This window comes from Dicentrarchus labrax, unplaced genomic scaffold, assembly GCF_905237075.1.
Source record: "Dicentrarchus labrax unplaced genomic scaffold, dlabrax2021, whole genome shotgun sequence".
NCBI lineage: Eukaryota > Metazoa > Chordata > Actinopteri > Moronidae > Dicentrarchus > Dicentrarchus labrax.
The window spans coordinates 26,773,804-26,788,809 of record NW_026136707.1 but is presented as its reverse complement, the minus strand read 5'-3'; the positions used below and the strand labels follow the sequence as shown (position 1 = coordinate 26,788,809).

At 38.9% G+C, this 15,006-nt stretch overlaps 1 protein-coding gene across 5 annotated transcripts in view; it reads right to left on the bottom strand.

Moving 5' to 3' along the window:
• Positions 1-15,006, bottom strand: part of grik2 (glutamate receptor, ionotropic, kainate 2) — a 261,749-nt gene that overhangs the window by 173,448 nt on the left and 73,295 nt on the right. For all 5 annotated transcript variants that reach the window (XM_051407269.1, XM_051407264.1, XM_051407267.1 and 2 more), the window contains 2 exons: positions 5,544-5,711; positions 2,803-3,060 (listed from right to left, as the gene is read on the bottom strand). In XM_051407269.1, coding sequence (XP_051263229.1) covers positions 2,803-3,060; positions 5,544-5,711 — 426 coding nt within the window. The remainder of the gene's footprint in view (positions 1-2,802; positions 3,061-5,543; positions 5,712-15,006) is intronic.

Here is a 15,006-nt window from a genome sequence, read left to right as displayed (position 1 = left end):
CAGCCAGTGGGGGGTCAGGAGGAGAACCCATGAGAATTTTATGATAATATAAATGTTCTGCTGCACTGACTTTGCTTAGTATATCGGGTGATGTGCTTCTCATACCAAATCGAGTAAAGAAAAGTTTCAAATAGAATAGAATAGAAGCCTGAACCCTCTTCAAGGACTCCAATCAGATCGGATTTCTGTTCGCCCTCAGTGTCCACCATCAATGCTATCTGTCCCCGCTATCAGGTCACCTGTGTAAATGGCGACAATGAGAAGGTGAGGCTGTTTGCAGGTCAAGCCGGGATCTCATTTCCCATCACCAAGACAGAAAATCAAGCCACTATTAACCCCATAGTGAACCAGCTATGTCCACTTTATAACTTAATTACCGGAGGTGGTGGGATCAGCAACAATCAATTCCTCCCTAAAGCTGCCTGCAAGACCTGCAGGGCAAAGACTACCCCCACCTCACACACACTCAGAGACTTCAGATGTTGAATAATTGAAAGACCACCATAATCTTTTTAGTCATAGCATATACCTCAAATTACCTTATCTGTAAAATAATTCACATTCATAAAGCTCATGGGTTTGGTTTTCAGCATTTTCTTTGAGTTTGGGTTCTGGAACAATTACAACTGCTGGAAAAGGGACAGTGTTAAAGGTTAAAACTCCAACAACACTTAGGCATTGAGAACAACAGGACTGTTAAATCTGAAGCCAATTGCTTTTACCAGGAAAGCCTATGTTCTTCTGTATAACATTAACAATGGCTTCATTATATTCAAGTGTCCTAGACTTAGGCTTATTTGCATATGGTCCACCCAAACAGGTGTTTCAGTTAGCATGCCAGTTTACTGCCTATGTGCGTTAACCCAGACAGGAGACCTTGCTTCCACTCCTTCTGACAACATTCAACTGGAAGAACTGTGTAAAGAAAATGAATGAGTTCATGAATTGCAATATTCCGACACATTCTCGCTGCAAATTCATCAGATACTGTCACTGTCTCCGCTTCAAAATATAACGCTGTACGTTCCCCTCTCATGTCATTTCATCTAACTGGACGGAGCATACTCAGGCTTATTACCTTTTTGAAACAGTTATAGTTTGGCCTGAACATCTAATTGGTTAGGATAAGGAAAAGATCATGAACTAAGTTATGATGTGTCATACTTTGACATTGCCACTGACTAAGCGTTAGTATTTGTCGACTTGGGATAATACTATTTCCAGATTGTCTTGATAATTTAACAAATAAAAATAAACTATTACCATATGATGCCAAAACAGCAGAGTTTAACTGGCCTTGAATTCTAAACACAGTCAACACGCACTGCAGCACTGTGATCCAGGCCAAACTAGTCCCAGTGTGTCTGTTGGATGGAGCTCTGGGAAGCCTGGCAGCCTGTCTTCAGGCTGGCACACCCTGACCTCTGGCATATGGTACATGTACCCAGCCTGCTGGCTTATTTGTCGCTTGGTGACCTGGACTGCAATAATAGCAAGGTTTGAACAAGGTCTGTTTCCCTGCGTAACAAGGAAGGCATGTCTTCTGCAGCCTTACAAACTCTCTGACTTCAATGAATTATGGAACACCTACAAATGATAACAATGCCCAGACATACCTGGGCAAAAACCCTACTCTCCCAAATCAATTTTTCAGCTTGAGAAAATACAAAATACAAAGAAGTACACTGAGTAAACATACAATATTCACCAATGTCATAATAATGGGTGTTAGGAAACAGCAGAAAAATAGTAGTGCTGCAAATCATTAATCTTGGATAACATGATTTTTTTTTTAAATGGGTCAGAAATGTGTGTAACTTTCAGTTAGGCTTTTAGCCTTAAAATGAGGTTATTTTTAACCATGCTAGCGGCATGGCTCAAGGGGTGGAAGTGTCAGTCTGTCAGTCGGATGGTTGGTCCACCACTTTGGCCCAGACTAAATTTCTCAACATGTATTGGATGGATTGCTATGAAATTCTGCAGACATTCATGGTTCCCAAATGATGAATCCTACTGACTTTGGAGATCCCCAACCTTTCCTCTTGCACCACATTTACAGTTTTAAGTAAATGTAAATGTAGTAAATGCCTTGACAACTACTGAGTGGATTGCCATGAAATCTGGCACAGATATTTATGTCCCAGTGAGGATGAACTGTAATATCTTTGGTGCCTGACTTTTCATCTAGCACCATCAAAAGCTGCCTCTAGTGGTACACGGAGGAATCTCTGGAATATAGATTTTTTAATAAAACACATTTATTGCAAAACATATAATACTGTCAAAACACTATAGTATTTTGAATGTAGATACTTAAACTATGAAGTTGCTGAAAAGTAATTTAAAATAAGTTTAGCATTTTCTCTAATATTTGTTTAAATATCAGCCTGCAAAGTAGTGATACACTGTAATATAATTTTTTTTACAGATTATCTGTCTCATGTACTACTGTCAGGATATAGTGAACATTTCAGCAAATAAACGAGGATATTATATAATTTTACTCCACCTCCACCTTATGTAGCCCTGTAGCAACATTGGTAAAAAAAAAAAAAAAAATCTTCAGGGTATATAAGCTAAAATGTTTGCTTACTTAGTGTGATACAATGAGTTCTTAAATAAAGAAAGATTTTTGTCTGCCATGTTTGGTTTTTTTTTGACTGTTAAAAAAAATAAATAAATAATTCACATAAGAAATATACCAGAAACTTTTCACTTTGTTGTGTACATTTTTATAAAAGGTTAATCTTTTTTTCTAAAACCATGGAACCAAAGATGAAGAATTATTAACGTAGGTCTTACCAGTGCTGTCATCATAAACCACAGTGACTGTCTTCCACTTGAAGAAGTGGACCAGGTCCAGGATAGCCCGGCTGAGGGAAGAGAAGTCCGGATAGAGGCTAACATAGAAGATGTCTCTGTTGTCCGAGACCTGGTGCTTCCATTTGGTCTGGATGTGCGGCACCCCCAGGGCATTGCAAATGGACTGGACCGCATTGGCCGAGGAACTGTGAGAGGGACCAAAAATGGCCGCTACCCCCAGAGAAAGCTGGTCACAGGCTAGAGAGGGAAAGATTTGATTAGATAGCTCCTTCTTACTTTGCTGCTGAATGTTTCACTTGACTCCCTACAGAGCTTAGAAAGTATAATAAGATAAGATATTCCTTTATTTATCCCCCTTAGAAGAAATTCAGGTTGACACAGCAGCAATAGGGCAAAGTGCAAAAACAGAGAACAAAGATAACAAATGATGCAAAGCAGCTTTCTGTGAATTAGTCTGTATGCAAGAATTCAGCATTAGGGATACTGTATGTTAATAGCACTGATTAGTTTATTTAATCTTCATTTAAATGGCTGGTGATATTGTATATTTTCCTATTGTCAACAAATTTTGTCCAAAAGTATTAAAAACATCAGTGAGTCTCACTGATGCACTGGATTCCTTCATTAGCATGAACCACTGCAGTTTATTTTGACTCAATCCCAACTGCTGCCCTGTCATGATCAAAGTTTGTCTTCTGTTTTGTTGACTGGCTAATATGACTAGTCTAATGGAGACACTAAATGAGAGAAAGAGTATAGGAAGAAGAGAGGAAAGAGGCGTGCCACAAGCTCAGTGCATGGTAGGCGACACAAGAAGAGGAGTTGGCTGACCAGTCAAGTGAGCCAAAGCAGCACAAATGTTGGATATCAAGGCATTTAATTCAGGGGTTCCCAAACTTTGTCATGTAATGGCCTCCAGAGTATATGAACTTTAGACCACAGACCCCTTAATTTGAGATAATTTTGTTTTTAGGAATCCCATCTTAGATTTTGTTTTTGTTTTGAAAATAAAAAAAAGTCAAACTAGGATCATTAAAAGTTAAGTTAAGTTAAAGTATTCTGTTCTTCCTTTTGCTGGGGACTCCCTACAACCCACTCAAAGACCCCTGTTGGTCACTGGACCCTAGCTTGAAAACCACTGTTTTAGTGTATGTAATGGCCTGTTAGTAGCTGGTAGGCTATAAGTGGTAATTAAATCCCCTAGAGATACAGTAACAACAGCTGTTTTATGAAATTACTTATCCTTTTTTAAATGAAGAGGTGAGCCATTTATCTTCAGTATGAACCAGTGGGCTTGTGGCCTCAGACAGTGTGGACCACTGCTGGTATTGTCATCTCATTGGAGTGAAATACTACATACCTAAATAGAATTGGCCTTTTTTGACATCATGTCACAGGTCAGAGGAAGGAGGATGGGGGACTGGAAATTGCCCCTGGATTGGCAGTTTATGATCCCCGTTTTTTGGGGGCCAAACATATTTTTGCATTTAATTTAGTCATGGGATTTGTTGACAACGAGAAAACTATACAATAACACCAGCTTTATCCTCACTGACACTAACCCCAAAATTCCACCAGGCATGACTTTTTAACGTCACGTCTGCAATGTGTTTTTGCTCTGTGACGCACAGGATAGTGTTTCAGAAGCGATGCCTCTTCAGAGCGTGTTGCCTGCCTTGTCCTTTAAAAGGATACAAAATGGTGTGTTTCTATGCTTAAAATCTCCTCTAACCTGCCTCTGACTGATTGACTTCTGACAATGTTAATGTAGCATGAAATTCTATCCAGAGTCTGCATGCGGTATTTTATTTTGAAAATTGGTGGGATTCTCTATGCTTTTTCTGTGTCTAACTACCTGCTAGTGCGAAAACAGTCAGTAGTCAGTAGTCCTGTTCCAACATTGCAATGTTCCTGTGCACAAAGTCAGCAACAACTTGACTGGCCTGTACAGAGCCGAGCACTGGACTGTAAGCCAGGCCTTGTTAGCCAGCATCAGTGCCTGACCTCACTAATGCTCTTGTGGCTGAATGAGAGAAAATCCCTGAGCATGGGTATATAGTATATATTCTGGCCATATAGTTTCAAAAATGTATATACTTTATGTATATATACATTTACTATACTGATATTGATTACACAGCACATAGTACATTACATTTCCACACTGAAGCTGAAGCTAAAGGTGTGACTGAGATCAATTCAAGCTTGCTTTCATGAAATTGCATTCAGAACACATACAAACAACTGCACATCTTTGCATTAGCTCCACTGTGCACTCTATTCACCTTATTTGATATAAGGGAGTTGGCTAAATCACTGAGACAGGATATAATGGCCCGTAATTGATAAGAGACTTGAAATGTCAGCTTGATGCACACACAAAACTGATAGATTATAGCACTTTATTGGCTGTCTCTGGGGGCCAAACAGGTCTTTGAATTACTGCCGCTGAGTCATTACCTGGAACCAATCAATTCTCTCTGTTTACATTTGAAGTGCTCAGCCATTTCTCCCTCGCCTGATTATAATTGTCACAATCTAAGCCACTGCAGCTCGCAAGCCTTGAACAGGGAATACATTTACAATGCAAAGCAGTTATGGCATAGCATATGTGCGCGCACACACACATTCACTCGCACATATATTTACACACTAAAACAGCAGCCAAGAGCATGCGAATACTAGAGGTGGAACCTCCGATCACAAACACGTATAAATACCTTTCCTGGAGGCTTCGAAGCTGTCATAGATGTTTATCCTTTGGATGTCGTAGGTGAGCGTGGTGTTTGGCAGTAGGGTTCTGTTCCTGTTGATTGTGTTTAAAGCAAATTTAAAGGCTAGTTCCTCAGCGCCTGACGGGCCGCTTTCAATGGACTCAAATATCCCCCCTGTCAAAGAAAGAGACACAACTCATTAGTGATTTATCACAGTGCACTTGTTATAGTTGGAAAAGATGCTTTCGCAATAACCAGTAGTCATGATTACATAATAATAATAATAATACATTTTATTTAAAAAGCGCTTTTCTGAATACTCAAAGACACTGTACAATATAATATAAGAAGAATACAAGATCAATCAGTAAAACAATATAAAACAGCACATTACATACGTTAAAACACATTAGACTGAGCTAGATTTTAAAAGCCATTCTAAAAAGGTGTGTTTTTGTCAGTAATTTGAATGTTGGAGGGTCGGTACAGTCACGGATGGGTTTAGGGAGAGAGTTCCAGAGGGAGGGGGCAGCTACAGAGAACGCTCTGTCGCCCCATAGCGCCTTCCATTACACTAATGATTGGAGTTGGAAGAAGCGTCTCAATCAGAGTAAACTGGCTCATTCAGAAGAAAATTGGCATAAACCTTAAAAACTAATCAGTTCGACAGAAAAGGAAAGAAAATTTTGTCAGATAAACACTCACTTATTTCTGTCCACAAAGCAAATGGATCCCCCCAAAAAAAATTAAGTCACACTGCTTTGCAGGTTTTCCTGCTGGACACAAGATGTCTCCTACTTCACTGTAAAGTCCATTTTCAGTGGATGTGCACTGGTGGCTTCAAGTTCCACATCACACTATACAAGTTGCATACTGGACCAGGACTGACTTCCTAACTATTTGTGATGTCACAAATCATGCTGGTAGGCCCCGCCCCTTAGTACCTGTTTTTTAGTGAGCACAGAGAAACTTTCCAGCAGATGAATGTGAAAACATCCTTCTGGTATCAAACATTTAGTCACTCAGTGAATAAGGAATTGCATTACTTTACTGATTACTATCAGCAGAAGTTAGTTACATTATTTCTTTTCATCACATTACTCGGCCCAGCTCAGTCAAAAGATCTCTCAAAAGAATTCCTAAGCCTCCACACCAACACGTTGTCATTGTGATAATCCATTCTTTTTTGTGTGTGTGTGTCTTTTCTCCCTTCCTATTTATCTGCAAAGTCACTAACTTGATGGTAACTGCAAATCCTTTTTGCTGCCAGTTTCAGTCACCTTATCCCCACACCCACCTGCACACCTGCTTCCAAGCCTGTTAGTATAGTGTACCAGAACATTTCCATCAGCTCCTTTCGACAGAACACATATTTTCTGAATTTAGTGTATGTAGGAACAAAAGGAGACGTTGTGGTTTAACAAGTGGTTTGCTGACCATCAACAACTAGTTTAGCCATGGTGAGGAGGAGGAAGGAATAATATGCCTTCCTCCTTTTTTTGGCAGAAGCTAGCAGCTACCTCAACTTCCTCCACACATTCCAGAACAGTCTGTCCACTGAATGATGAGATTTATCTGATATCAGCCCTCCATCCAAGTCCTTGTAAAGCAGCAAACAAGCCGACCCCATAAATGTCATAGACTGTGTGCTGGGATTGTAACTGTAGTGTAATTTCTGAATTTCTACTAAACTTTTACTAAAAATTATTAGCACTAATGTAATGTACCTGTCAGATATTGCAAGTGGATCTTATAACACATGAGAATTTGTACATTTGCACGATTTCTAGTCTTACCACTAAAAGTACTTGATTCACATTCACATTCACCCATTCATACACTGATGGCAGCGGCTGCCATGCAAGGTGCCAACTGCTTATCAATCAACAATTTGGGGTTCAGTTGAAATTCTAACCAGACGTTGCATAATTATTAACATTAACTGATGCCAGAAGGTTACCTATAGCATCATATTGGAAACTGACCTAGCAGCAGTATTTGTAGAGTTGGGAGTGATATGTGTTGGTTATTAAACAGTAAATGGTGAATGGGCTGTACTTGTATAGCACCTTTCTAGTCTTCCAACCACTCAAAGCAAAGCCCATCAAACAGAAACTAACACATTCATGCACATTCACAGCAATTCGGGGTTCAGTATCTTGCTCAAGGATACTTCGACACGTGGCGGGAGGAGCCGGTGGACGACCCGCTCTGCCTCTGAGCCATAGTCGTTTATTTTTTTTAAAGTATATTTTTTGGGGGCTTTTATTGCCTTTATGATAGCGACAGCTGAAGACAGACAGGAAAGGGGGACAGAGAGAGGGGATGACACACAGCAAAGGGCTGCAGGTCGGATTCGAACCCTGGGCTGCTGCAGCAAGGACTCAGCCTCGGTACATGGGTCGCCAGGTCTACCCACTGAGCGTTCCGGGCGCCCAGCTGTTTATTACCACACATTGATTAAACATTATATCGATTATAATAACTATAATGAGAACATGACATTTTTCCCTATTTTTATGTTTAAACATCTACACTCCACTCTTTCTTTCTTCTTCGGTTAACTTAAAGATATTCCCTGGGAAGATTAACCACTCTCTTATTGATCAATTGATTGTCATTTATCAGCGCCATCCACCAATTTTCTGAGTGGTACACCTTTTAAAGGAAAACCCTGTTGGAATAAGAGATGTTTACTGTTTTTTTGAGAGATTCACAGAGAGCTCACACTCAATAGTTCTACAAGCATTTAAGTCTGATGAAACTGTTTCTTCATTAGCCAAGCACCCAGTGCATGTCCAGTCTGCCCATGGAGCTGTAGACCCTGACTGGTTGCACTATGAAGGTCAGAACTGACAACCTTATTTAGATTAGCTTAAAACACAGTTACATTGTTTTGTCATATTTATAGTTGGTTTAATAAGTTGTTAATTAATTTATCTTTGCCTAGCATGGAGGGGGAATAGTGTTTCTTTGTGTTGAGTTTTAGTTATTGTCTATGTTGTCGTCCCCTGTTTGTATTTACTGCTCTCATTTTATTGGGTCTGTTAGTTGAGTTAATATCTAGTCCAGTGGCGTGCACAGACTTTTTGAAGGGCAGGGGCGGAGAGAAAAATAATGGCACATATAGCGCGTCCTCACCACTGTAGAGGGCACTTTACACACGTTTTATATGTTATACAAATGGCACATTATATAGCCTTAAAACAGACTAACTAGACAGACTACTCAGGTTAGTTTGCTATTAGGATCAGCATCCACGAGAACTGTGTGGATTTCAACAGGGACATGAATGTATGAAGGAAATAAATCCCTAGGGGTTATTCCCCCAGAACATTTTCAATTAAGTAGATGCCATTTCCTGTATTCTAGTGCATTTTAACACCATAATGGCACCAGATAATCCAAACTGGTTCTGTGAGATATAGTTCTGGCTCAATATAGATCAACAAAGGGCCCAACATAAAGGTCATTGCAACAGTAATGTGTCATAGTATTTCTTGGTCCTAATAGTCTTCTGGAGTTTAATGTATTTTCTTCACCCACTTTAGCACACGTTTTTGCCTCCCAATAGGACACTTTGGCACGCGTCTTGGCTCCCAAGAGGGCACTTGAGGGCACTTTAGCACACGTTTTGGCTTCCAAGAGGGCACTTTAGCACGCATTTTAGCTCCCAAGAAGGCACTTGAGGGCACTTTAGCACGTGTTTTGGCTCCCAAGAGGGCACTTGAGGGCAGTTTAGCACACGTTTTGGCTCCCAAGAGGGCACTTTAGCAAGTATTTTATTATCTCTGAATCTGAACAAGAGTAGAAAAGGGTTGTAGCCTGAGAGCTAACTGTAACAGTGAATGAAATGAAAGAATATTTGTACAGCATTTGTTTTCCTTTAGGTTTTCTTTAAAAAGTCTGCAAAGCCTACATGTTTCCAGCAATGTAGATGCATACGTTTGATGGCAATGATGAAGGAATTGAAAAGCTTGGAGGCATATGATTCTGATGGATTGGACAATATGGAACCAAACCAAGACTGGGTTATATTTCTAGGAAGAAGAGGTGCAAATTCATTAATCAGCTGAAATGCTTGGGAGTTGTACTAGACTGCTCTCTCTTTGTGCTCCACAGGTTTGCATACTTGACTGTTCTCTCTCTCTATTAGACAAAATAGTTATTTTGCTAATTCAGTTGTTCACTTTTGTACTAACTATTCATCCAAACATTGGAAGTACTCCAACCACCAGGAAAATATAAAAACATAAAACCTATGTTTTGCTCAAGACCTTCAATCAAACTTGCCAAGCAAGGATGTCATGGCACTGTATATGACTGACCCACAAGCCTCATGATAGCAAAAGCAGCCAGATCCATGGAGGACTGAATAGCAATATGAGGCACTGTAAAGGGTCTTTCTTCCGAAAGGAGCGGAAGTGTGTTTTAAAGTGCGGTTCTCCACAGCTACAACCCTCCAATGAATACTTCTGACAGCCAGCAGATGAATGGACAGAGAGGAGGCCTGGGGAGTTGGGAAGGGGGGGTCGAGTTCTGAGATCAATGTACTCTGATTGGCCAGCGAATCAATCAATCAAGCCCTAGGGGAGCAGTGGAGAGCAACGGTGAGAGATTGAAGTGTTTTGTTTGGGTTAGGCCTATGGCCTGGCCCTGCTGGCTCAGTGTCAGTCAGGGGGAGCTTTATTTACTCCAACTACAAGCACTCTACTGTAGGACCCTCTTCAAGTCTAGACGTAATCCATACACACTGCACAAGTACTGCAGGTCCCGCCTGTCACAAGCGATTACCACAGATTCTGATCAATGCTCCCTCACAGTGATTTCACTAGTGGACTCTTTAGAAATGCTCATTTTCCAGGGGCATTTATTTTGCTTGTGTGCTGGAGCTTAAAGCAAACATCTAAACAGAAAGGCCTCTGACAGCGTAGCACTGTCGAGAAGTTTCTTCTTTCATTAGTATTCATCTCATGGGAGAACCCTATTTTGCATGCCATAATGAGTTTGAAGGAATTAATAAGCATCAGTTAAGCGGGATGTACTATAATTGGATAGCTGAGCGTTTGGAATGGGTCCGTTCACACACGAGAAGCGCCGTTTTCCTGCTGCGAATCTCTACGGTTCCTTCGGTTTGAAAGGAATCTGGCCTGCACACATGGAGATGAATCACTGCAGAAAGGAGAATCAGTGTTAAAGAGGTGACTGTCTAAGTCGGCAAGTTTGAATATGAATACACACAAAGTCTAATGAGAAAGTTGCTTGCTTGTCTGCATAGACACAGGGATATTGAAATGAAGCAGAATAAGGGAGATGAGCATAGAAGGAAAGAAAAGGAAAATCCTCCAATGTGTGGACATTTTGCTTGTTCCCATCTTAATGAGAGTGAGTCTGGGGTTAGGATTTAGGTTCGTTTTAAAATCCTAAATTATTCTATTCCAAAACCACTCTGTAGAAACTCAATTCTCTTTTTCTTCTTTCAATACTACTCAGTTCTTTTCAATACACTCATTCACAAATGTTTCCCTTTTTAGTCTATTTAAATAAGGATTTTTTAACAATGTTTTCCTAATAATAAAATAAAGGAAAAATAGAAGGGAGACAAAAGAGAAGAGAACCATGCATCTGATTCATGAAAGATGTGCAATATTAATCACAATGCAAAAAGGCCAGATAATAATAAAATACTGGTTCTCCCTAGTGGCCTTTTAGTGTATGGAGATGTCACTACAACCCAAACCAGGACACACTATAAAACCCATCTCCTGCTCAGATGACTTTTTACTTATTTATTTATTTTTTACTTTTTTGCTTCAACATAATGAGGAAACATTTTCATGAACATATTTGCCAAGTCACCAAATGTTGATACTGAATGTTTCTGCAAAATGTTCACAGTCAATGTAATTCATGTGTTTTCCTGCTCATACCAACTACAGCATAATCAGGTAACAGTTAAAGAAGAAAATATGTAATCAGATTAGTTCAATTTGGTAAAAATGGGGATTATTAGCAGGATTAAAATGTTCTTAATTTTTTTTATAAGAATTTGATACTACAATGCACATGTGTACACACTTCATAAGTCCCACAGCACTGCACTGGTCTCAAGTCCAACCATAGCTACTCTGAGAGATGCAATTCATTCATTATCATGGCTTCTCGTGGAAAAAAATGCTATCACTGAGTGGAATGCCCTCATAGCCCCTCGGCTTTGAAACGACTTGCCTTAGGAAATAAGGTTTGTAGAACCAGTGACTTTTTTTAAACCACTTCTTAAAACCTTTTTTTTTTTTTTTAGACTTGCCTTCATGTGATGTAATCTTTTTACTTTATTCTAAATTAAATAAACAAAAAAATATTTCAAAACACTGCCCCTGCCTCTGTGTGTTATATCTGGTTTTATCCAAATGTCAGTTTTGCTATGTTATTTCCCAGAACTCATCACAAACTGGATGTGTGTTTGAATCACTCATTAACTTTGCTCTTTTCTACAAGCACTTTGGAGATAATCAATCATGTGAATTCTTAGTTGTTTCTTTATTAATTGATCCACTGAGAGGATATTGAGACTTAAGAACTATGTCTGGAGTGTGTTTTTGTAGCTGAGAGGTTACTCAACCTATTACAGCTAGCCATGGTTGCTGCTTTGCTCGTTGCACATCAACTCCAACCAGCATTTCTTCCTTTTGAACAAATTTGTATTTTCTGACAAAAATTAACAAAAAAGTAAATTACAAAAGTAAAACTGGTGCCGGTAGCGGTTTGTTAGCACCGATAACCAATATGGCTGACCAGAAGAGCTCCACCTATAGAAACTCAAGCGTTTATCTGCGTACAGTTCAGTATCATAAATAGGCATGAGTCAGTTACTCGTGTGTGTGAATAACCGAGGTGACAGTCCTTTAAAGGCCAACTGCCCGATCCAGAGCCAGCGAGTGGTGATCAGTCAAGAGAGAAATCCATCAGCACTTCATCAATCTGATCAAATGACAGTGGACACAGTGACCACGCGTTTGCAGCCATCGCCTCCTTCTTTACTTATGCCAAGGATTTGCTAAAGCGCAATGACCCTAACAGGCAGAATGCTCGCTGAAATTTAGACACATACTGTATGATCAAAAACATTGCCTCAATGATTGATCATACAGAGTGCTTGAGGAATAAGCCACTCAGAAGTGCATTACATTTACAAAAGATTCAGTGGGTACTTTGTTGTGTCAAGAATAATTGGTATATTTCATTTAAATGTACTACAATGACTTTTTAACTGGTTATGAAAGAGTCTCAATTTAATACTGATGCCCCTATATTACCTACATAAAGAAACTAGAGAAGATTGGCTATTTCTATGTAGTTTTACACCTGGCACAAGGTCGGATTCAGTCGCAAATCTGTGATAGCCACAGCCTCACATGATAAGGTCAAGCCAAACATTCTTTCAACCAGACCTAATTAACATCTCACAGTTTGTTTAATTTGAGCTTTTAGCCTTACATTGTTTAGATGGAGTGTACACATTGTAGCACTATAGTGTTACATAAGCATTTTTTCCATCATATTAATCATTTCTTGTCTTCAACCATGTCTTACCATAGCTGTTGGGGGCAGACCCTTCCTGGTGGAGCAAAAGTTGAGGCTGAGGGTTGAGGACTCTTAAATCCTGGAGCCAGCTCATTGGGCCAAACCATGTGATGCCATGTCACGGGGGGGAATTGTGTCATTTGGTTTGGTCAAACCACTATGTATGTTCTTTGATGTGTCATTGTATTAGGTTGGTTTATAGAGTGCACTTTATTTAGTTTTTGAGTATAGTTATAATTTGTTGACCTCTTTTATAGACCGAGTTATTAAACTCATCGTTTATGTTGATTCTGCAGTTTTTTGGTTAAATAGAAAATAGGCTTTTCAAGTATAACTCCTGCTTCCTCATTGCCTCACTGCTGAAGATGAAGAGGCAGGGGAGTGGTATTCAAATGGTTGCAATCTGCAACTTCACCACAAGATGCCACTGAATCCTAGACAGTTGTCCCTTAAATCAATTTACAGATGCTGCTGTTGCTCCACTGTCCTGTAATAAATACCTGCACTACTGTACACATATATAAACTGTATGTTAATGAGGCCAGTATCATAAACTATATAAATTGTGTTTATACTGTATTATTGTAGGTTTAACACCACCTCATCTAATTCTAGGAATAGACGGACACCTATCCAATGAACTGGTTAAAACATGAGTAAACACAATTTTGCCAATAGAGGGAAAAACCTACAAAATTAGAAATCAAGTATTCAAGTTTATTTTTATTGTTATTTACAACGCAAGGTTGTAGAATGTAATTTAGATACAGTTTCCTTTATGTATCTTTTAAAATCAAAATTTAAAATTGAGTCGTAATAATAAAAAAACTAATTACGAATTTGTATGATGAATTGTTGAGGAAGAATTTAACACCGTGTGTATCCCAATATCTGAAATAATGGAGAAAAACATTTCGAATACTTCAGAGATTTCAGAGATTCCATCCACATATTGTGTCATTCATCTTCAATGTAGATTGCTCAGTTGTCATGGAGATGATTACATTTTTTTTTTACTTTTAAATAGTATAGAGGGATGTGTCATTAGACTTGGACAGATGTAGGACTAACTGACTTAATGATTAATATAGATGACCAAGCAAATTGAAAGGTTGGTCATTTCATTCATGAAAGTATTCATTTCATTCATTTTATTTTTAGTAGGCTATAGCTGGCTTCATTCTTTTCTTTTATAATGTAATGTAAGAATACAGAAATTATGTATTTGGCTGTTAAGTTTGTGTAATCTTGCAATAAAGTATAAAGAAAACAAAGTGTGTGGACACATGCATCTGTGTGCTGAATCACAGACATGTTCATAAGGCTGGGTACATTACGTGTCAGCATTTCAGCATGTGGTATAACACCCCATATGCACGTATGTTCTGTAAGTGTGCCTTACTCTTTTAGATCAGCGTTACACATGGACATATAATAGTGGTGGTATTACTGTACTAAAGAAATATGATTTTTATTTCAATTATTTTATTAGTATTTCCCATATTAATATCCGAAAAGAGAGGCTAAAAGGACATTTTATCTGTTAGGAAGCTGATGCTGTTGTTATTGATTTGTTGTTAGACCGGCTTTTCAAACTTCTTTTTCAAAAGCAATTGTGAAAAACTTGTCATTCTATCCTGAAAACAAGTAAATTTCTGTTCTCACTGATGTCTGCAAATACCCTCATATTTGGTTTTTTGTTTCATCATGTTTGTGTTTTATTTTATTCCATACAGGGATTTGATATTTACGTCAATGAACTGACATCAACCTGAAATCAAATGTCTATCTCAGCCTTTTAAAATAAGACAGGAATTTCGGGGGAGAAGTTAATTAAATCAGCGTTGACGCTGTGCTACTGCTGCCTGATAAGCATTCATAACAA